The sequence below is a fragment of the Tursiops truncatus genome, chromosome 10 (assembly GCF_011762595.2).
Source record: "Tursiops truncatus isolate mTurTru1 chromosome 10, mTurTru1.mat.Y, whole genome shotgun sequence".
NCBI lineage: Eukaryota > Metazoa > Chordata > Mammalia > Artiodactyla > Delphinidae > Tursiops > Tursiops truncatus.
In genome coordinates this window covers 80,364,867-80,387,782 of record NC_047043.1, presented here as the reverse complement: position 1 = coordinate 80,387,782, position 22,916 = coordinate 80,364,867, and the positions used below count along the sequence as shown (strand labels likewise).

General features: G+C 39.3%; 1 protein-coding gene across 6 annotated transcripts in view; it reads left to right on the top strand.

Annotated features, from left to right (window-relative positions):
* SUCLG2 (succinate-CoA ligase GDP-forming subunit beta) overlaps positions 1 to 22,916 on the top strand; it is a 312,483-nt gene that overhangs the window by 55,218 nt on the left and 234,349 nt on the right. For 3 of the 6 annotated variants that reach the window (XM_073787531.1, XM_073787530.1, XM_073787533.1), the window contains exons 2-3: positions 5,021 to 5,162; positions 5,738 to 5,839. In XM_073787531.1, coding sequence (XP_073643632.1) covers positions 5,021 to 5,162; positions 5,738 to 5,839 — 244 coding nt within the window. Of the gene's footprint in view, positions 1 to 5,020; positions 5,163 to 5,737; positions 5,840 to 22,916 lie in introns of those variants that run through there. The other 3 variants (XM_073787532.1, XM_019947633.3, XM_073787535.1) reach the window with 2 other exon arrangements.

Sequence of the window (22,916 nt, the reverse complement as noted above, 5' to 3'; positions counted from 1 at the left end):
ATGAGAAAGAAATACCTTCACCAGTGACATTATCAAACTTTCATTATTTCCCCTATCCAATGGCAGCTTTGTTCCTTTTGGCAAAATGGCTTCTCATTTTTGTTTTAATTTCTATTTTCCTGGTTATTAGTGAGTTTTTATTCTCTCTCAGACTCTGTTATGCTGCCTGAGTGAAGCGGGACTGTGGAAAGTCAGGCTGAAGAAAGACAGGGAGTGCAGAGAGCCAGTGGTCAGATGTGGCTCACACGTTCTCCCTTTGGGGGCACCCAGCTCAATGGCATTTCTTTCTATACTCCCTTGATCAATTTTTTTTTTCCCTCCCATGGCGATATTTCAGTAGTCTTTAAACCTCTGATTTTAAAACTGCGGGGTGAAGAATCCTTTCTCAGTCGTGTCATTTTTTTCTGTGGAGCTGTCTAATTTTGTGTTTTGAGTTTTCTTGTGAATTTTTCCCTGCTTAGTCATTGTCTTTTTATCTCTTGGTTCTCTTTGTCCTTTCCCTCATTTTTCATTCTTTTTCTTCTGTCTCTGCTCCCTTGTTTCCACTGGCTGTTAAATCTTTATGTGCTGCTTTTCTTTTAAGTTGTATTTTCCCCTTCCCCTCCAAGCTTAGAAATGCTTGCTCTGTCAAAGAAACATGGAAGGGAAGGGAGCAATGGAAAGGTCAGCGCACAAATCTAGAAGTAACCAAACCCAGGGGCCCACCCCCTCCAGCTGTTTTGAGAACATGATGCTGTTCCTGATATGGTCACTTTGCCAAAATCTGTATGAAAAAAGGAAACAACATTGGAATTAGTCCATTTCTCATTCTGCCTCTGGCTCACTGTAGGATCCCTAGGCATGTTACTTCTCATCTTTAGCCCTCAAGTTCTCTGACTCTAAAATGAGGAGGTTGGATCCCAGTAGTCTTTCTATACCTTGGAACCCCAGTATATGGAACATGTGACTTCCTGGGAAACTGCTGCAGATTAAGGGTCCAAAGTCGCCTTTATAATGGCCCACTGCCATTCCTCTTCCCCTGCGATGTCTTGAAGGGGCACCTTCAGAATCTGTGGAGCAACAGGTCATTTAATAGGAGTTAAGGGAAGATAATTCATGACAAAAGTATTAGAACAATTAGAATCCATACAGGGCTGGGGAGGCCACCCAGAGACTGGCAACATTAGGAACCTTCTACCAGCCTGAGGAGTGGAAGGAGTGGAAGGGGGTGGTGTTGGCAGAGTCCAGGCCAGCTTGTGGGAGCAGGAGTCACGGTGGCGAGACAGCAAGAGCTGGAGTTATGGAAGGAAGGGCTGTCTGGAGGGACCTGAGGCTTCAGAGGAGATGCAGTCACTGTTGGAGTGGCCACCTGACTTAGAAAGAGGAAGCTGAAGCCTGGTATCTTCTTCTCACTGTCCTATCTCCAAACAGTCTCAAATTTAGGCAGGAGCCAGTTGCAAAGAACACAGTTTGAAGGCAAGCAGGCAAATAACTGGCAGAAACAACTGAAAGGCACTGGGTCAGATGATCTTTAAACTCTCTTCCATTACATTCCAGAGTTCATAGATTCCCTGGAAGATTCCTGACTTCTGCAGTGAAGATATTAGTCTAGGGTTTTAACAGGTCGCTCTACCTAGGAATTGGAGTAAACTACTTCTTCTACCATTTTAGAGTCTTGGGACAGCACCTGCTCACATCTCCACTTCCCTCCCTCCCAAAGCCTGGAGCAGCTGCATTTTTCCTTACGTGTGCTGTGCCAGCGTTTCATGAGAATCCTATTCCTGGTAGATTTTTGACCTTTTGAAGACAGCAATATCTTGCTCATGCCAGTCTCAGTATTTATCACCAAGAGGCCTCTGGGAATGTGGAGCCAGAGTACAAACGGAGGGAATCAGTAGTATTACAGTCGAAGTTTTGCAGTTTTACAGTCACCTGTGATAGTGGGCCAGTGACTAACCTTCAGCCTGGGTTTCCTAAACAGTAAGATGGTTTTATTAGGACAGACTAGGTGCTATAGATGGGCTAGGTTCTGCAGCAGCAACAAATAATCCCCAGAATCTCAATGGCTAAAAGTCCACAAAAGTTTATTTTTCACTGCACATTCATTGTGATTTACCTGGGGATGTTCAGTCCTCACTTTTAACCCCTGGCTCATAGATCAGCTACCATCTTGAATATTGCCAATCCCCAGGTCGAGAGAGAGAGTGTTTGGGTGGGTGGGAGGGTTGACAATCAAATGTTGGGCCTAACGTGTCACGCACCATGTGTACTCATGGCCTTATTAGCTGGAACTAGTTACATGGCCTCACCTAACTTCAGCTAAGGCAAAGAAGTGTCTGGAAGGAGGACAGTTAGGAATATTTGTTAGTTTTCATTAATGATAGTTACAGAGAAAGATAATAATACTTCTCATGATTTTTTTGGCCATTAGATAATATAAATACTGATTATAATACCTAACCTGTAGGAAATGCTCCATCAATAATAGGTAGAACAATTATTATTGTTGTTATTATTATTCAGCAGCATGCTTTACACCATCCTTCTACTTAGTAACTTCTCTTCTTTTTTCTTTGCCATGAAAATGCAAAAGTAGACTTAACTTGTTCCTGTCTAGACGTATCACAAATTCTTAATTAATGAAGTTGAGTTAATGAAGTTTTAGACCCAGTCAGGGACCCTACTCTTCCAAGTTTAGGATTGACAAATATAGGTAATTATTCTGTAAAACGATCACTTTGTGGAGTGATAGCTTGAGTATCAGCAGTGGCTTTGGAACTGTGTTCACTGTGTTGGTTTTCAATTTAAGAGCCACAGACTTTAAGCAGCTTTTCATTCTGAGTCAGTGCAGAAACAGTCTGAAGCTGGTCTCTGGATCAATTGCAATTAGTTTGCAGCAGATTGCATTAACATATCTAAAATTAATACACTGAGTGTTCTGATGAAAAGAAATTGACCATGACCACACTATGGCTGTTTTTAGTCTCTCTCAAATGTCCTTTTCAAACAGTATTTCTTTTTTTCTTCTGTTAATGGCTTTAAATTGGTACGTCAGCATAAACTTAATCTATTGATCCTTCCCCATTGGCCTTTTAAAAGTGGTCCCAGAATATGTCACATATCATGTTCAATCTCTTCTTTCTTTAGGGGGCTTTTACTAAATGCCTCAAACTGAATTTTTTCTTGGCATGTTACATGAGGTGCTATAAAGACTACTAAATTGACGAGTACATTCATTTTTGAATTGTTGTGTTTTTCAAATTACTAATATTTCATCAAGACTTAAAAATTCAGAAATAAGAGTAACAAATCATATACAGTTAACGAATTATATACAGTAAACAGTTGTGAGCACTGCTTGTCTGACAGTTTATTTTTATCTTAGCATTATCTGTTTCTAAAGAAGAAGCGCAAGCAACTTCAATTTTAATAACATCGTTACCAATATTTATAAGGATGGAACAAAGACAGAGCTTGAGGCTTGATCATGTTGAAATTTGAATTTTTTTACAAGTATGTGTAAATTATGTTTATTTTAGATCTGAAGGACTTTTACTTTTTTTAGAGAAAGTCAGTTTCTGGAAATGAAAAGTTATCTATATCGGGACAAAAAAGACAAAAGGCAGGATTTATTTATTTGGCTATCTAACTGGTAATTTTTTAGTATCTTCTGTATGCCAAGCACTATCACATTCTTCATAAAGACACAAAGAAGTTGAAGACACACTCTGTCCTTGAGTAGAACCCCGTCTTGCTGTAAGGTTCTGGAGCCTCTTTGGAATGCCTCTCTTCCAAAAGAGCTTCATGAGTGCGTTGTAGCTTGGAGATGCCAGAAGAACATGCCATTTTTAAGGACACATTAAAGGTCCTGAAAGCTAGTGGTTCCATGTGGTAAAGCCCTGTGGGCCTCAGTTTATGGTGTGCATGATGTTGCTTAGACATCCACTGAGGTCCTTGACTGAAGCCGCTAGGAGGTATGTCAGGTGATCTTCCACCACCAGTATTGTGAGCCAGTTGTGTGATTGATTTTTTGGTTGGTTTGTGCATTAATGGCATCGTTATCTTACCTCTAGTGAACTGTGGTTCCTTTGCATCATAACTCATGGATAGAACTGAAACTAAGTGTATTCATTTTTTTCTTTTTTTCTGTTCTTTTAAAAACAAGGCTTATGGATTTGATAGGGAATGTCGATCTTATTCTAAAGCATGAGAAGAATTTATTTGTTCATGTCACTCCGTCCTTTGATTATTTTCTTCTAGCACGAATATAAACTAATTGATTAGTGCATATTGGAAAACCACTTTCACATGATTCTTACGCAGAGTTACTTTAATACACAAATTGCAGTTTTTAGGAACTAGTAGTTTCATTAATGGTGACTTTTTCAGGTTACTGTACTCAACTTTGGTGTGTGAAAGAGATAATCTCATTAAACACATAATGACTGTACCTAGAGTCCATTAAAAACCACAACAAAGAAGTGGATTAGTCTGTGGCCCATTGACCTCAAAGAGTTGAAACAAATTTCCTGAGATACCTTATGATGATTCATGCTGTGTGTACAGTTATTAAAATAATGCTTTGAGCTTTGTTTGGAGTGGAGATGGGGGAAAGCATATGCTATATAACAGAGTCCTTAACATTTTTTAAAATAACTTTTTACTGAAGTCCTTATAGACTCACAGGGAGCTGCAAAAATAGTGCAAGAGTACACAGGTGTACTCTTCCCCCAGCGTCCCCTAGTGTTGACATCTTACATGGTTTGAGTACAGTATCAAAACCAGGAAATTGACCTTGGTACATTCCTGTTAACTAAATTACAGACCTTATTCATTCAGGGGTGTGTGTAGTTGTCCTTAACATTTTTGATTAGAAAAACAATTAAGCATGAAGAATTCATTATAGATTTCTTTTTCTTTTGCCTCCAAAATCTCTGTTGCTGATTGCCTTCTGAGGGTACCTATAAGACTGGCCCTATAAGTTGACTGTTATTTTTCATGCTGTTGTAAGTCTCCTTATCTCTCTCCCCAATTTCTCTAGGTGGTTCAGTTAACCCCCAGAAGATGGTTGAACCTGCACGAATACCAGAGCAAGAAACTAATGTCTGACAACGGAGTGAAAGTTCAAAGATTCTTTGTAGCAGACACTGACCATGAAGCTCTGGAGGCTGCTAAGAGACTAAGTAAGCTAATTCATAGTAGGTGACGTACGCTTGGCCAAATCAGGGAATTCACAGGTAGTGGTTTGTCACCGGCTATACTAACAGTGACAGGTACAGTGTAGAACTTTGAGTTGCAAGAGCAAAATGTCCAATTAAGAAAACTTTATTCTGTTATATGAGATAGCAGCATATGGGGTGCCACTCTATGGTAATTTTTCCAAGTCTCTCAGTCACTGTTTCACCTAGTTCTGTTATCTGTGGTTTAGTGGCTGCAAGAAAATTGGTTGAAGAGTGTAAAGTGTCAGAGAGAAGCCCGTTGCAGGGTAAGTCAGGCAAGACAGTTGGGATCCTTTATTAGCCTCTTAGAACATGCGGAAAGTTTCCTCTGAGTGACTGGAGGAGAGAAAGGGAAGAATGTGCATTTTGAAGTCCTTTTTTGGTTTTTTTTACATCTTTATTGGAGTATAATTGCTTTACAATGGTGTGTTAGCTTCTGCTTTATAAGAAAGTGAATCAGTTATACATATACATATGTTCCCATATCTCTTCCCTCTTGCGTCTCCCTCCCTCCCACCCTCCCCATCCCACCACTCCAGGCGGTCGCAAAGCACCGAGCCAATATCCCTGTGCTGTGCAGCTGCTTCTGCTGACTTTGGTTCAGTGTTTTGCCCTTTCATTTATCAGCTCTGTAACTTTGCGTAAGTACCTTTTCTTTTCTGTGCCTCAGTTTCCTTGTCTGTAAATCAGTGCTAATGTGTTTACCTCCCAAAGCTATTTAGAGCCTTTAAGGGAGACTGCACACTGGTACATGGTAGAAAATCTAATCAGTTTCCCTAGTTATAGATTGAGAAATTAGGACTCAGATTTTGCTGTTTTTCAGTGAATATTCCTTCTTTTGCCATATAGACTCTCCCGTTATCAGTCTGGATTAGCATTGTCCATTAGAAATATAATGTGAGCCACACAAGTATTTTAAAATTTTCTAAGTCACCTTAATAAAAATAAAAAGAAACAGGTGAAATAAATTTTAATAATATATTTTGTTTACCCCAGTATATCCAAAATATTATCATTTCAAAATGTAATTAATATAAAACAATTTTCAAGGGGTTATTTTATATTCTATTTTTGTGCTAATGCTCACAAATCTGATTTATATATTACATCACCAGGACATCTCATTTCACAGTAGCCACATTTCAGGTGTTCGAAAGACACATGCTGTCTTGTGGCTACCCTGTCGGACAGTGCAGATCTGGACTCTAGAAGGATGTGCATGTGCATTCTTTGCCTGCAATCTTGGAGAGCAGTTGTTTGCCATTAAAAAAGAAAGCATAGAGCATCTGCTCACTGGCCTTTCCCAGGCAGCTGTAGCAAAGTTTGAGAGTGCTCTGTATTTCAATTTTCCAATTTTCTGTACTCTTTTAAGAGTAGGCGATGAGGTGCTTCGGTTAGTAATTGTTCTTTTATCTCCCTTTCAGAGTTCCCCCTGGTGCTTATACGCCAGATCCTTTCTCTGTTATTTCAGTTGAAATGTATATTTATTTTTTCTTTCAACAAATAGTTATTGTCAACCACGTTTTTAGGTCTGGTGGATGCAGCTGTGGAAGATGAGCAAGCCCTTTTTCTTCTTCAAAGTTACATTCTAGAAAGGAATAAATTTGTAATTTTCAGATGCTAAATGTAGAAATTGAGAGCAGTCTATATATATATTTTTTTTTTTTTTTTTTCTGCGGTACGCGGGCCTCTCACTGTTGTGGCCTCTCCCGTTGCGGAGCACAGGCTCCGGACGCTCAGGCCCAGCAGCCATGGCTTACGGGCATGTGGGATCCTCCCGGACCAGGGCACGAACCCGCATCCCCTGCATCGGCAGGCGGAGTCTCAACCACTGCGCCACCAGGGAAGCCCGAGAGCAGTCTGTATTTTAAGAAATGAAAATTGGTTTTATTCTCAAGAACTATCAAAATTGGTTTTTATGGTTAAAAAAAAACAGTAAAATTAGACTTAAACCTGGATGAGAGTTCCGCAGTGAACTGTGGTAATAGACTCAGTAAAGGTTAGTATTCTAACATCATTACATTAAAGGATTGTTTTCGTTTTATACTCCTCTGGTTTGGGGATTGGGTAATGAGAGCAAGAAGTGTGAGGTTCAGGTTGGTCTTTGTTCCTCATTTTCCCTATTATTTTCTTAAATGTGCTGACACTCTAGTAGTCCAGGTCTAAGGATCCTTCTTAAGGGAATTCTGGAAGCCAGCTGCTTACCCCCCACCCGCCTTAAGTGGAGCACGGCTAAGAGAATTTACCATTCAGATTTTCAAAGAGATTTGGACTTAACTGGACTAATTGGCGTCTTAGTCATGGATTTGTTTTATAAGCATTTATTTAGCCACCACTTTGTGGGTGAGAATTGTATACTGTGTTTGTCAGACAGGATTTTTGCTCTGGAAGAATTAGCAAGGTGATATTTATATGCCAAGGCAGGGTGGACAGAGGGGAAGAGATAGACAGTGAAGCAAGTTTAAATAAAAGAAAGTTAAATTAAAAAATGAAGATCAACTTTTAAAAAAGACATTTTGGTTCCTGAGGAGTGGTTTTTAAGGAGAATGAAACTGGATTGAGAATGATGTGGCTGCATGTGTGCCTTGGCCTGTGCATACCCGTGATCATCCTTTAGATTGGGTGGCCCTGGGAAGGCCTCACTGTGATCCTGCTTAGAGCTAAAAGAGAGTTTAGAGAACTAATCGGAGCACCTCATTTTCTGAATGAATGAGTAATCCTCCTCTTACTCAGTAAGTCGTTTTGGGAGAAGGAAGACCTCTGATTTTTGTTGTTCAGTAGACAGTTTTGGTCACAGGGGAAATTTATAGTACTGGAGAAGGAGATGGTACCAAGTCTAGTTGGTTAAACATGAAACAAGTTGATAGTAAATATGAAAGGAGGTATGCACATCATTGAGATTGCTTGGAGTGAGCAAAACGAAAAGAAGCTGGCAAAACTTCACCCTGTTTACGTTCTTGTCTCTGTAAGATTGACAAAACCAACAGCACAATTGGGAGTTTTACCAAGGAGATTTGAGGTTAAGGTTGAAGCTGGATCACACATATGTCTCTCTGTCCTGAAAATGGGACCTCCACTTTATAATTACAGTATTTTAATGGGAAAAAATTACATAGAAGAATAATATGTGTAACGTGCAGTAAGTGCTATATAAGATTTTATTGTTGTCATCATCGGCAGCAGCAGCATATAATTCCAAAGGGTTCACTGCTGTCATGATGCAAATTCACAGACAAATCAGAGACATGTCATAATGAGTATTCTGTCGATTGTATGTTTGGAGAGTTCACATTATACTTTGCAAAGTTTGTAAATGATTGAAATGTATTTGCTTACCTTTCTACTTTATTGATATTTGAATATGTCTTGAAATAAAATGACATTTTATAAAATATTTTGAAAATAAATACTGATATCAGCCATGCCTGTGATTTCCATTGTAATCTCTGTGTAGATCATCTTACAAATCTCTTTCTTTGTGTTTAAAGTCACATTGCTGGTTTTCTGTTTGCCGTCCACTTAAGGGTATCTCTGTCTTTCCTGGCCCAGATGGAGCTTGTCATCTCTTGGTTGCTCCAAACTCTTTCTCCCTCTTAGCTCTTCCTACTTACCCAGCTGAGATATCCCTGTGTCATCTTTAACGCTTCTCATGTCTATCATATTCAGTCATTTGCCAAAGCCTGCCATTTTTAGTGCAGCGTCATTGTTTTGCTAAAGCAACTAAACAGGCAAGATAAGGTTAAAAACTTACCAAGGTTGTACAGCTAATAATTGACAAAGATGGGATTTCTACCCAGCCAGGTTGGATTTAATCTCTTCTCCAAGCATTTTTCCTCTTTGCTAACTTGATGATGTTCTTCTTGGGAGATTTTAATATGTGAGTCAGCATTTTTAAGATAGGAAATGCATATTAATAAGATTAGAAGATTGAATTAAAACTAGATGTGGCAGGTTCTAAGGCACAATTTATAGAAACTGTGTAATCTGAAGATATTTTCTTAAGGATTCATTTTGTTATATCTCTTTGGGCAATAGAACGTTTTGCTGTGTAGTTATAGAAATCTTGTTAATTTGACCATTTGTTTCAAGTGGGTAATGCAAACCTTTTGTTTCTGAAACAATTCATAATGATAAGCTATTGAGCGAGATCCTCATTTTGTTGCACAGAAAATGAACTTACGTCTGATTGAGAGAGTAAATTTGGTTTGGTGAATTAAGTTTTTAATACATGGATAATATTCATTTCTGCAGCATTTTTTATGAGCTACCTTTTGTAATCGCGCTTTCAGGAAGGAGTCGTTTCCTTTGCATATAATTTTCTCAAGAGATTTATTAATTATACGGATTTCTCCTGTATGGATTACATTTAATGTATACAGTCAGCAAATAATTACAGAATACCTATTGTGTGCATGACTAATTTTTATGTTGTGTTTCAGTTCTCTTTAAAAATGAATGAAGGCAGGGCTTCCCTGGTGGCGCAGTGGTTGAGAGTCTGCCTGCCGATGCAGGGGACACAGGTTCGTGCCCCGGTCCGGGAAGATCCCACATGCCGCGGAGCGGCTAGGCCGGTGAGCCATGGCCGCTGGGCCTGCGTGTCCGGAGCCTGTGCTCCGCAAAGGGAGAGGCCACGACAGTGAGAGGCCTGTGTACCGCAAAACAAACAAACCAAAACAAACAAAAAATGAATGAAGGCATAAGTCTTTCACATAACTCAAAAGGCCTGTCTCAAAGATGTGTATAAAAGCACAGGCGAAACTTATCTAGCACCACCACTTTTTAGTTTTTGGAATCTCCACAGTTTATTAATTATTCCATTCATATTGATATGAGACTCTCAACATTTGATTAAGCAAGAAGATTGTATTTCAAAAACTCAGTTTTATTTCTTGTCGGGAAAGAAATTGAAATGTGAATGGAGAAATTAATCTTTTCTCAGCTAATGATATGCTTCCTAAAATGGAGATACGGAGCTTTTTATTGAACTCGGCCAGCTTTGGAGTGCTTTCAGCTACAACGTGTTTCCATTCGTCAATATGATAACTTATTCTTTTCGTTTTATATAATCACATCCTAAAGCCTGGTGAATTACTTACACCATTAAGGAGTTGTACTTTATATAAAAAGGGAACTGCTGCCCATTGACTGCTGATTGACATGTACTGTTAATCCTGTAGGCAATTAAATGCATAGTAAGCCTCCTTGATTGTTGTGGCTTTGTCATATCACATTATGTGGTTAGGATCTTGCAAAAAGATCTTCTTATAACCTTTGTGTTGAGATGGTGGTCATTATTGTCTTACAATGATAGGTGAGGATAACACTGATTACTCTGTAGTAAATCTTCTTTTTACCACCGTACCAGCTGTCCATTATTTTGAATCTGCAGTCAAGAATGCAATTGCAAGGGTGCTGACAAATGCGGGCCATCAGAGGTTGAAACAGTGTCTACTTTCTAGGAATTGTGGTGGTGACTCAGCCAGACAGCAGGTGTTTATCGTAGGTCCTGAGACATAGTAAATGCTCAATAAATATTATTGTTACTCACAAAATTTTCATTTGCCAGTGTTTACTTACAAATGCTCCCTAAAAGAACACCTGAATTGACCTTAAAGGCTTTCCCTGACTATGTTTATTAAGAGCATCCCATTCAACAAATTGTAACCTTTAATAATATTTCCTATTGAATATATTTTGCAAAGAGATTCACCCTTTTTTATAAAATGTTCTTTTCTCTTCTTCCTAAGTGTGCACATATAAATGGACTTGCCTGGTCATCTCCCTAGAATTCCTCTTTGCTAGAATGTCTTTTCCTAATTGTCTTGTGCTGTTCACTGAATAGAAGTAGCAGGAGACCCATCAAGTGAAAGATGAGATTAAGACAGGTTGTGGGCAGGCAGGCTTTATGGGAGTGAACATTTAGCTTCCTGTCAGTTTCCTTAGAAACAAATGAGAACAGGGCTTTGAAAGTCTATACCTCAACTTGAATTTTGGCTAAGGCAAGGATTAGTTCTTCTCACATTTTAACCAATAAAAATAATAGTGGTGGGGTTTAACCTTTGGCCTCTTGCCATGTTTCTGGCATCATGGTGAGCATTTTGTAAGTGTGATTTCATGTAATCCTCATTTAAACCAAAGGGGCTTTCCTTTTGGAACTGGTTCCAAATATCACCATATCCTGTGTGTCTATCATTGTGTATTCACGGTGACTAACATAATTTTATTCAGTCTTTTCAGTTTGTCATTAATGGACTTATTTATTAATTTTTTTAAAGGTACCTCATTATGAATGAACAAAGAAGTTATGTGCATGGTCTCATTTTCCAGGTCTTTCCTATGAATTATTTGTGCCTGAGGTCTTTGACTCACCCCAGTGTATATCGTGGTAGTTCTAAATCTACAGAAGATACCTTATGGGGTTATAAATGTAGAAAAGCTTTGCCTGGGGTAAGTAGGCATAAAAGCTAGCTTCTTATTATCCATCTGTCTGGACATATTGGCCTTTATAAAGAAATCTTAAACATAAACAGATAAATCTCTTTTGTTTATCAAAGGAATATGCTTATTATTTTGATTTTGGAAAATACAGAAAAGCACAAAGAAGGAAAAACCTCCTGTGATCCCATTACCCAGAGAGAACCTGCCTTAAGATCAACATATTTCCCTCCATTTTTCTTCTGCATTCATTCAGTCAGCAACATTTATTTCTGTGCACATATTTACATAAATATAATTGAGAGAGAATGTTTGTTTTTAACTCTGGGAAAATACTATGCATATAGTTTTGTGTTATGCTTTTTAAAGTCCACATAATAACATGAGCATTACCTAACTATTAAATATGTTTTTCAGAAATATTATTGTAATGCTTGTATGGTAATCCCTAGATTGACTATATTATTTCCCACTGTGACTTACTTAGATTGTTTTTTCTGTTTTTGTATGTTAGGGAATTCTAGCTTATGTAACTTATAAACTGCCCAGTTCTCAGTAGCTTAATACAGTAAGGAGTTCTTGGTCACATAAGAGTCCAATATGGTGTTCTTGCTCTGCCTGTAAGTGGTGACTCACAGATCCTTCATCAGTTCACTCTGTCCTCTTCAACACGTGTGTCTCAAAGATGACCTGGGGATTGTGTTTGTTTCAGTCACGTAAGAGGGGAAAAGAGCATGGAGGATTGCATGTGGAAGTTTTGCACATACTGCATCACTTCAGCTCACATTCTATTGGCTAAAATTCATCAGATGGTCACAGTGAACTGCAAGAGAGACTGGGAAATACAGTCTCAATGCATGCGTAGGAAGAAGAGGAAATGGGTTTGGTGATCCTGGTAGCGGTCTCTGTAGCTTTTAGAATTTGGGGGAAATTAGTCTCTGCTTCTTGGCTTAGAACGAGCATGGACTGTACAGTCAGAACATCATCCCAGGTCTACTTTGGTTACTTAAGCCACAATTTACTTGACTATAAAATTGAGGCTAATAATATGTATGTCAAGGAATGATTCAGATTAAAGAAAAAGACAAACATAGCACATGCCTCATATAAATGAGGTGCTCGCCAATTTACCTTCCTTCTTTCCTTCCTTCTTTTTTGGTCTGAACTGAGTGAATGTTTCAAGCCATCATAAAAGACATATAATAACAGCTATTAAAAACGTTAACAGCAGATAAAAAACAAACAATGCTCAGGGCTTTTGCAATAACACTGGAGTGTTGAACTATATTTAGTGTACAGCTCGTCAGATGATTTGATAATGAATATATTACTCATATACTGTTGGTTGATATTTTCTAGGGAGATGGAGCTATGTGAAGTCAAAAGTTGCATAATTTTGAAAGAAAATGAAAACCGTTCTTTCTTTACATTGCAACAGAATAAATATTACCTAAGGAATTATGCTTTTAAGAGGCTACGCTGTTCCCCAAGGTGGTTGTTACAGGAGTTGGCAGTGTTTAACAGATGTTCATAAATAGTACTAAGGCTCCACTTGAGTTTTCTAGGTTGCTTACAAAAAAGTCAGGAAGTGAACTGAAAAAATTTTAAATATATATATTGCTTGATCTACTGTAGGATGGATGAAAACCAAATGAGTAAACAAGCTACCTCAATTATGTATCTTTTTCTCCTTTCATTCAACATGGAACAAGCTAAGGGATTTGTGAGTCTGTTATTTTTCTCAGATTAAATGTGGACCAAGTATTAGAATTTTTTTGTCTTTCTGAGCGAATATACGAGCCGCTTCAGTATGCGGGGAAAGAAGTATATGGGATGTGGATAACGGGGGGAAAATAACAGTGCTAAAAGTATTTGATATGCAAAAATCAGACTGTTCCCAGAGTCTTCAGGTGCAAGGTGTGGCACTGAAAAACAACTTTACATAAATATATATTTTCTTTATAGATAACCTACATGTGTATCATAAACATGAGAAAAATCTTCATCCCTTCACTTTCTTATTGCTCAGAATCCCTTACACCTTTTCCCTGTTTGCGGATTCACAACAATTAGAAATTCCCTTCAATTCCTCGTTTACTGTTTTTTTATAATGATAAAAAAATTGATGCCGAATAGTATCATGCATTTTCTGTACCTATTTAGAAAATCACTTTTTCTTCTTTATAATTTATTGAATTAACATTGATTGAATTTTGAATGTTGAACCAGACTTGCATTCTTGGAATGAACCTGCTTGGTCAAGGTATATGATCTTTTATTTATTATTGAATTCTGTAATAAATAATTTGTTTAGTATTTTTGTGTCTGTGTCTCTGAGGGCCGTTGGTCTCTACTTGTTTTTGTAATGTCTCTCTGTGGCTTTGCTATTAGGATAATGTTGGCTGCATAAAATGAAAAAAAGAGCCTACCCACCCCTTGCGCCCTCCTCTGGCAACCACCAATTTGTTCTTTGTATCTTTGAGTATGTTTTTTTTTTTTTTTTTTAGATTCCATGTGTAACTGAGATCATATGGTATTTGTCTTTTTCGGTCTGACTACTTCACTGGGCGTAAGAACCTCAGGGTCCATGCATGTTGTCATAAATGACAGGATCTCCTTTTTAATGGCTGAATAATATTCTGTTTTAAATACATGTGTATGACATCACATATCCTTTACCTAGTCATCTGTCTATGGACAATTAGGTTGTGTCCAAGTCTTGGCTGTTTAGTGCTGCAGTGAACATGGGGGTGCATATGTCTTTTCAAGTGAGTGTTTTTATTTCCTATGGGTAAATACCCAAAAGTGGAATTGCTGGATCATATAGTGGTTCTATTTTAAACTGTTTGATGAACTTCCATACTGTTTTGCATAGTGGCTGCACCAGTTTACATTCCCACCAGCAGTGCAGATGTTGTCATCGTATTGCTGTGGTTTTTGCTGTTATGGTGAGTGGTGTGCACCACATCTCAGTGTGCACGGGGTGGGGGCAGAGGCTGTCATTTAACTTGTGGTGTGTTGTTTCTCAGAAAGAGGAAGCACATGACTTATGAGACAGTTGTGGGCTGACCTCTCCACACGATACTCTTCATATAAGAAAGAGATTGTATGTGTTCCCGTAAACCAGGACAGGTTTCAAGATTCATCTGGCATTTAACATTTTTTTAAGTGTCTCTAAGCGTAGATGACCATCCTTACTGGTTTGTCTGGATAGACTTAGATACATCTGTTGTTCCAGAACTATTATTAATAGCAGTCACATTCACTCTCAAACTGTCTTCATTTAAACAATAAAGTAGATGATCACCTTACTTGTAGAGTAACTTTAAGAATGACTCCTTGATAACAGTGGTCCTTTACTGAAGCCTGTTTTATGGAATGGATTATGATGGTTTTAAGTATTACCCCATTAATTCATGCAGCTTTTAAATGAAGAATGAAGAGGAGATGAAAGGGCTTTCCTGATACTCTTAGGCAGCAGTCCCCAACCTTTTTGGCACCAGGGACTGGTTTCGTGGAAGACAGTTCTCCCACGGACTGGGGCGGGGGATGGTTCAGGATGATTCAGGCACATTACATTTATTGTGCACTTCATTTCTATTATTATTACATTGTAATATATAATGAAATAATTATACAACTCGCCATAATGCTGACAGGAGGTAGAGCTCAGGCAGTAATGCGAGCGATGGGGGGTGGCTGTAAATACAGATGAAGCTTCGCTTGCTCACCCGTCACTCACCTCCTGCTGTGCTGCCTCATACCACCAGTCCGTGGCCTGGGGGTTGGGGACCCCTGCTCTTAGGGATGACTTCAGGAAGCCAGCGTATAAACACAGGACAAAGCTTAGTTCTCCATTCCAGGGCCAAGGGTGCTTCCCATTCATCTTTGCTTTCCTGGTACCCAGAGCATAGTATAGGTTCCATAAATGGTTACTGAATGGAAAAATTAGTAAGAGAACAAACACTCCAAGAAACCTTCCATCTAGGTTCACAGTTGCCAAGCAGGGCTTCTAGGATGTACACACTCATTGGGTTTTCTCTTATGCCACTGGGTCACGTCCTTAAATTTGGCTTAGGGAGAAGGCAAAACTAAGGGAGCAGCAGCCCCATGGGCCACGGTGGAAAGGTGGGAGGTCATGACGGGAGATGTCAACCTGCCAGCTTTGCCTGCTGCCAGCTTTCTGGCAGAAATTAGTTTAGGATTTTCCTCAGGCTGGTCCTCCTGTCTAATGCCACTAAACAGCCTTGGCCAATATGTGGGGATGGTCAGGTCTTCTGATATTGCCAGGAACAAGTCTACTTAGACAAAGACAGCTTCACTTTCTGCCAGGTTCTCTCTGAGCTCTAGCAGGTCATGGTATTGATAGTCCCTATTTATATCACCCAGCTGTGCTTTCAGTTATAGCATCACTGGATGTTTGTTCATTTAAATTGAAAGGTATCTCAAGAATGCTCATTTCAGTGCCATTTTTTGTTACTTCATCTGCCTACTGATGGAAAAAAAATAAATATTGTACAGTATTATACAGTAGCTTTCCATCCTTGCCATAGTGTTTTGTTTATTACCCTTGGATAAAATAAGAGATTGGACTGTAAGGAAACCAAGGGAGGACTCAAAAAACACTTGTAATTTAAGTAATCTTTTCTGTGTGATGTTAATTCATTTAACAGTGATTGGGTGCCTCCAACGATTCAGACACTGAGGTTGGTTGGGCACAAGGATGACCAAGAATAGTTGGTGCTTCTAAGGTGTTCACTGCCTTGTAGAGAGACTGATGCATACCCCTAGAAATGCAGTGATGGTAGAAGCCTGGCTTAATGTTATGGGCACTCAGAGGGGAAGGGTGTACCAATCCCATTGTGGATGCTGGCCGATCAGGGACGACTTCCTAGAAGAGGTGAAAATTACATTTCCTTTTTGGCTCTTTATTAAATCTAATACATCTAATGAACAGACTTTATTCTGACCCTAGAATGGAAACCTTGGCCTTATTTTTTTTCTCTTTGGTTCTGATGGAAATGATCTCTCAAAATGATTGGTGAGATATTGGTAATACTAGCTCTGAGGAGAGAAGCCAAAACTTAGATCATTTTGTTATTTGTGTGTCAAGGTAGTTACTTGTAGGAAAGAGAGAAGTGTGCTGTCCAAGGGAAGTGTAGATGGCTGCCTTCTTAGATAGGATTCTGTGGACAGTGCCCTAACGGATACTACTTTGAGTAAGTTCCAGACCTCTCCTTGCCTTTGTAGGTTGTGAAACTTTTGGGAACCCAATCAGAATTCATCGGACTGTAGAGGTGGTTACTAACCAACCAAACTTATGAGAATGATGTATAAACCAAAACCCAAAACGGAATGCTTTTCTTGCAACTGCAATGTTCATATCTGCCATCCTGTTGATGTCTTAGAAGGCAGACCTGTTGTTTTACCTTTACACAGGTTTTTCCCCTTCTCAAGCAGAAGAGTAAACTTCAACAGAAGCTGAGACTTTCATTTACTCATGGACTCAGTAAATATTTATTGGGTGCATGTGCTAGGTGGTGGAAAATACAACAGCTAACATTGTCTTGAGAACTCCATGTATGTTTAATAACTGCTGTTAAATGCTTTGCCTGGGTTTTCTCATTGCATCTTCTTAAGACATTTCTGAGATATGTCATCATCCTCATTCCTAGTTTATAAAAGAATCCTCTCAGAGGCCCCAGGTGGTCCATATAGGTTAGACTCTGAGGTCGCACCTTCACTAACTGTACTGGTGCGCTTCACAAATTCCAGTCCAAATGAAGCACCTCTGAGTGACAGAAAAGCAAAGTCAAGGGCCCTTTACTTCTGAGCCCAAAGTCAAGGGACCAGGGCCTCTAGCATCGAGAGCCCTGTTCATAAGGTTGTTTGCCTTCACCCAGGGACTCTGATCCATCTATTCATACCCTCTTGCTCCCTAAAGCTTCATGTAAAACACCCTAGACTGGGCAGGCCCCCACCAAAGCCCTCCCTTTCTGCTTGAGGCCAACGTGACATCCTATCTCCTGGGTTGATTTTATTAGTCAAAACTGTGAGGAGTGCTGGTGTGTCCACCTTCCCTGCCATGGATACTGTAAGCAGCACCCATTAGCTGAACGAGGAAGTGGGTCTGTTGTGTTTCACATTACAAAGATACTCTCAATATAGAAACACATCCGCTGCCATGATTCAATGCCTTTTAACTTCACACTTGTTGGAGTTTAAAGGGGTCTTTTGTGAACATTGAAGTCCCTGAAGAAGGTGGACAGCTAAAATTTTCCACTAGGCCAATAGTATAATAACTAATGATGGAGAATGGGCTACAAGTCTTTCATTGCTTCTGTTTTAACTTCTGTAGCTAAAAGGCCAAACAACTTTTTATTTGTTCAGCTTCCCTTGATTTAAGCAAAGTAGTTTTAGTGGTGGTGGAGGGTTGTTAATAGGGGTTTGATAATGAGGTACTCTTGCATTTGGAAAATGTGATACAACTAAAGTCTTGTATAATTCTCTCTGGTTTTTATAAGCTTATGTCCAGCTAGCATTTCCCCCCCACACCCCATTAAATCCCTTTTGAACTTTTAATTTAAAAACTGTATCAGTGATGGATAAACATAATCTATAGCGCTACTATTGTATCGATTCTCACTTTCTGTTGTCAATAATAAAAATCTTTTACACTTCAGACCAGGAAGGTATCAGATTAACAGATTTTCTGGACCACTGGGCATCATTCAGTTGATATTCAGTAACTTATTTAGAAAATATTGAATATTTGAGCTTGGTGGGGATACAGAGTATAAACAGATCAACAAATTATTTACAGAATATGAGAAGTGCTGTGACAGAGGTAAACAAGTGGTAAAATCATGGAAAACTTGGGATGGTCAAGAAAGTCTTTGTGGAGGTGATTTTAAGCTAACGTGTAAGGATGAAAAGGAGCCAGTCATGAGAAGCACTGGCAGTAAGGTGTTCGAGGCAGAGGCAGCAGGTGGGGCTGAGATCGTGTATTAGAAACAGCGTTCTCAGTCTGAGAAACAGGAAGGAGACCAGTGAGATTGAAAGGCAGTGTGGTGAGAGGGAGATGAGAGCCCAGATCATGCAGGATTTTGTGGGCCAGGTAAGTATTTTGAATTTTATTCTAAGTGAAATGGGAAGCTACTGAAAGATTTTGACAAGAACCCACATCAATTTGGTATCACCTCAGCAATGCTAGATGCCAAACCATCCCCAAGCTTCAGTGAGTCATTTGTTCTTGCTCAAACATCTGCATATTGGCTGATCCAGGGAGGTCTCACTGGGCTTGGCTATAAGCTACTGTTTGGGTCCAGTTCTGCTCCATGTTACTTTCATCCTCCTGGACCATCAGGCTAGCTGGGGCAAATCTTCAGGGAAATGGCCCAAATGCAAGAGATTGAGCCGAGCCTCTAGCATATTTCAAGCCTCTTTGCAATACCATCTGCTAACATCCTACTGGTTGAGCCCAAAGACAAATGACCAGGGTCTATAGTGGAGGGAAAGTCAGCGGGACATGGCAAAGGGTGTGAATCCAAAATGGGGCCAGTGATTCATTTGACCACAAGCAATGGCCTGATTTTTTCGATTTTATAAAAAGTTCACCAGTTGAATTAGGGCGACCGACTATCTTGATTGCCCAGGAATGAGTGGTTTCCTGGGCTACAGGTCTTTCAGTGCTAAAAGCAAAAAAGTCCCAGGCAAACAGGCAAACTGGGATGAGTTGGTTACCCTATTATGGATTGTCCAATGGTGAGTTGATTAGCAGGGCTGCAGGAGAAGTAGGGAAGAGGTAGGCTGTTATGATTATCCAAGTGAGAGAAGACAGTGATTGAACGGTGAGGGTGGCCGAGGAGCTAGGGAGAGGTGGATGTCTTAGGCAAATATTTTGAAGTTAGAGCTCATGAGTCTTGCTGATATATGGGATGTGGTGGATGAAGAAAGGAGTTGAGGACATGTTAGACCAGTTGAATGTAGTATTTGCTAGAGTATGGTGATCTGAGTAAGCTAAAGAGTAGAATAACAAATTTTAATAATTATTGCAAGAATGTGATAACAAAATAGTACTTGCAAATGCATTCTATATTGTAGTTACACAGTATGGTATTTCTTTTGAAAACCACACCAAGGAAATCAGTGAAATAAGTGTAGAAGTTGCTATATATCGACCCAGTCTTATAATAATGTAAACAAATTGTATCAGAAAAATGATTGCCACTAACAAAGGGAATCTTCCTGATAGCCTTCACTGGCTACCCCAGCTCATCATGGATCTTTACTCCTATAATGAGCAAACAAGCCATGGATATTGGAGAATGCATGTGTTCTCTTCATTTTGATTTGTCAGTGGCTCAACCCATCCTGATTTATAGTTTACATTGTAATACTATCTTGTGTGACAGTGTGCCTGGTGTGGTGGAAAGAATGTTTGAACAGGATTCAGAAGGTCTGAATTTGAGTTGTGGCTTTCATATTCACCATTTTCTACTCTTTCTTTTCTTTTTTTTGTGGGGGCCACACATTACATAGGATTGTTATTAGACAATGCCAGTTCCTTTTCCCCACCTGTCTAGTTTGGTATCTTGAGTGATTAGGAGGACCGTTTCTCTAGAACATTCAGGGATGCTAGGTGAATTAACATGGAGTTAATATCAGTTTTCATGTGGGCAATGCCACTGAATACCTTTGTGATCCTGAGTAACTTGCTTGGCATATTTGGACTCAGTTTGTCCTCTATGAGCTGGGAATCACAATTTAAGGATGTTATGAGGATTACATGAGACATTGTGTATGAAGGAACTCTGTGAGGTCCTATCGGTAATATGTTCTTCCTTCTCCATCTCCAACTGGACAATCAGTTTCCAGGCCTGAATTCATATTGGCTTCTTCTTTTTTTTTTTAATCTACTGTGCCTGTACCCTTACATGTGGTGGTGATGAACACATATTTTTAGAAGGCATGGCAAATAAAGTATCTCCTTTCTGATAGTTCTTGATTCTTCTACTTAACCTCTGTGGACTGTGTTGGCCGCCTCTGTGAAGCCAGACCTCCTGAATTTTTCTTACAGTTTTTTGCATGAGGTCTTGGGCAAGTTACTAACCTCTCTGTGCCTTAGGTTCCCCCTCTAAAGGACTAATAATATTTCTGATGTCAGAGACTTGTTGTCTCTTCTTTATGTTAATTGTAATAACTCATTTTGTTAACACAGTTAGATCAGCGCATGGAAATTATAACTGTCCAGTAAGTGTTAGCTCCTTTATTATTATTGCTGTTACTATTTACAAGTAAGTTTCCTGCTGAATTTACTTGATTTGTAGACCTAAGAGTGGGATAGAACTATCTGGTTATATAGAAAATTGCAAAGCCTAGGTCATTGTGAACTCTAAGGGGTACTTTGGAATAGATTTCCAATATTTATTTTTTGGTGATTTTTCTAGTGGTTAGTGTACCCCATTTGATGAGTTTAATGCATTGTGTAAAAGGGTTTTTGATCATCTAAAATGCAGGCTTTTTGAATCTCAGTCCACTGAAGTCTTATTTTGTTTTCCCTTGTCCTGTATTGGACAGAGTCCATTTTAGCTTTTACTGCACTCTGGCCAGCTCTCTGCTCTTTTTAAGTATTTGGGTTTTTCTTTTTTGCCTTAGCTTCTTTATATGTTCTGTTTGTGCTCTTGATTTATTAAATCTCCAAGATCATCTCTCCTCTGGGACGGGAGGAGAGGCTTCTGGACAGACAGCCTCGGAGATCTAACACAGCCTCAAGGGTAGACTTCATGCTCAGTTCATTCCAGCAACTGACTAGAGATCAACAAATGCATAGCACTAGTGTATATTATGTGCTTTTCCTGGAAAACAGATCTGTATTCAATGGGCTAAATAGTAGAAGAGGCATTTTTCAGTTGGCATGCCTTTGTAACTATAAATAACTATAAATAATTCTAGAAGGTTTTTCCTTTAAAGAAAAAAGAAAATTCTCTTAATATCTAAACTCATGGGCAGTCTGGTATATTTTTCCTTCTGGAAGGATGTGGAACTTTGAAGGATAGAGAAATAATTTTATGAATACTTAACACTTTGAAAAAATGAAATGAATAGCAAAACTCCATCTAGCTCAAAAGTTTCTTAAAGGCCACAGTAGCTTTGAGACTGGCCATGGAAATTGTTATGGTCTTCACTTGGCTGGAATACATAAGGAGGCATGTTAAAAAGAACACAATACAAATATTATTAAATTACACTTTTTATAGATATTTATGTATGATCTCATTTGTTCTTCAGATAATATGGGGGGGCAAGACAGGAATTATTTCTCTTTCTCCAGTGAGGAAACAGGCTCCGAGAGCTCAAGGGACTTGATCAAAGACTCACAGTGGCACGTAGGCCCACCCCCAACATTTGTAGGACCAAATAGAAACCCACATCCCATATGTTCAAAATATAAAGTTATAAGTCAAGCTAACAGTCTATCAGATAGACTAACATATACCCAAAATGGAATAAAATGTCTTACCTAGAGAAACATACCTTCATAATGATGTGGGAGGGTTGGCTTAAATTTCATATTCCTGGACTTTTTTTTTTTTTTTTTTTGGCCACGCCCTGTGGCTTTTGGGATGTTAGTTCCCTGACCAGGGATTGAACTGGGGCCCTCAGCAGTGAAAGTGTGGAGTCCTAACCACTGGACCGCCAGGGAATTCCCCATATTCCTGGACTTTCTGGAGTTTCGTGTAAGAATGTGCAGCATCGGGATTACCAACCCCTGGCCTGTGGTTCCTCTTTTCACCCTGGCTCCATCCCATATTGTAAGATGCTTCATGGGCATTCATGCCCAGATCCATCCACCTCTCCTGCGAATAGCCACCCCACAAGCCTAAGGGTATACATAGCGGGTACCATGTTCTTCCCTTGGAAGGCCAGATCTTGAGAAGAGACCCACACGAAGCCATTTGGGCACAGACTTCAAGGGGATAGACTCTGGCCATGTCCCCCTTGGTTTTATGGACTCCTTATCCCAACCTATCATTAAGTCTGGTTATGAGGCCAGTAGTGGGGTATCCAAGATACAGGTTGGATTCAAATGGATTGTTTGGCCACTTCAGTCACATTATTAGTTAATTTAGAGGAAAACAAAGTTTGTTCCTTCATTCAGTATGCATTTTTTTATGTGCAGGTACTTGGGGCTGGAGATGTAGCTGTGAATAAGACGTCTATTCGGAAGAACTCTAAATTCTAGTGGGAGGGGATAGAAAAATGAACATGTAAATAACTATA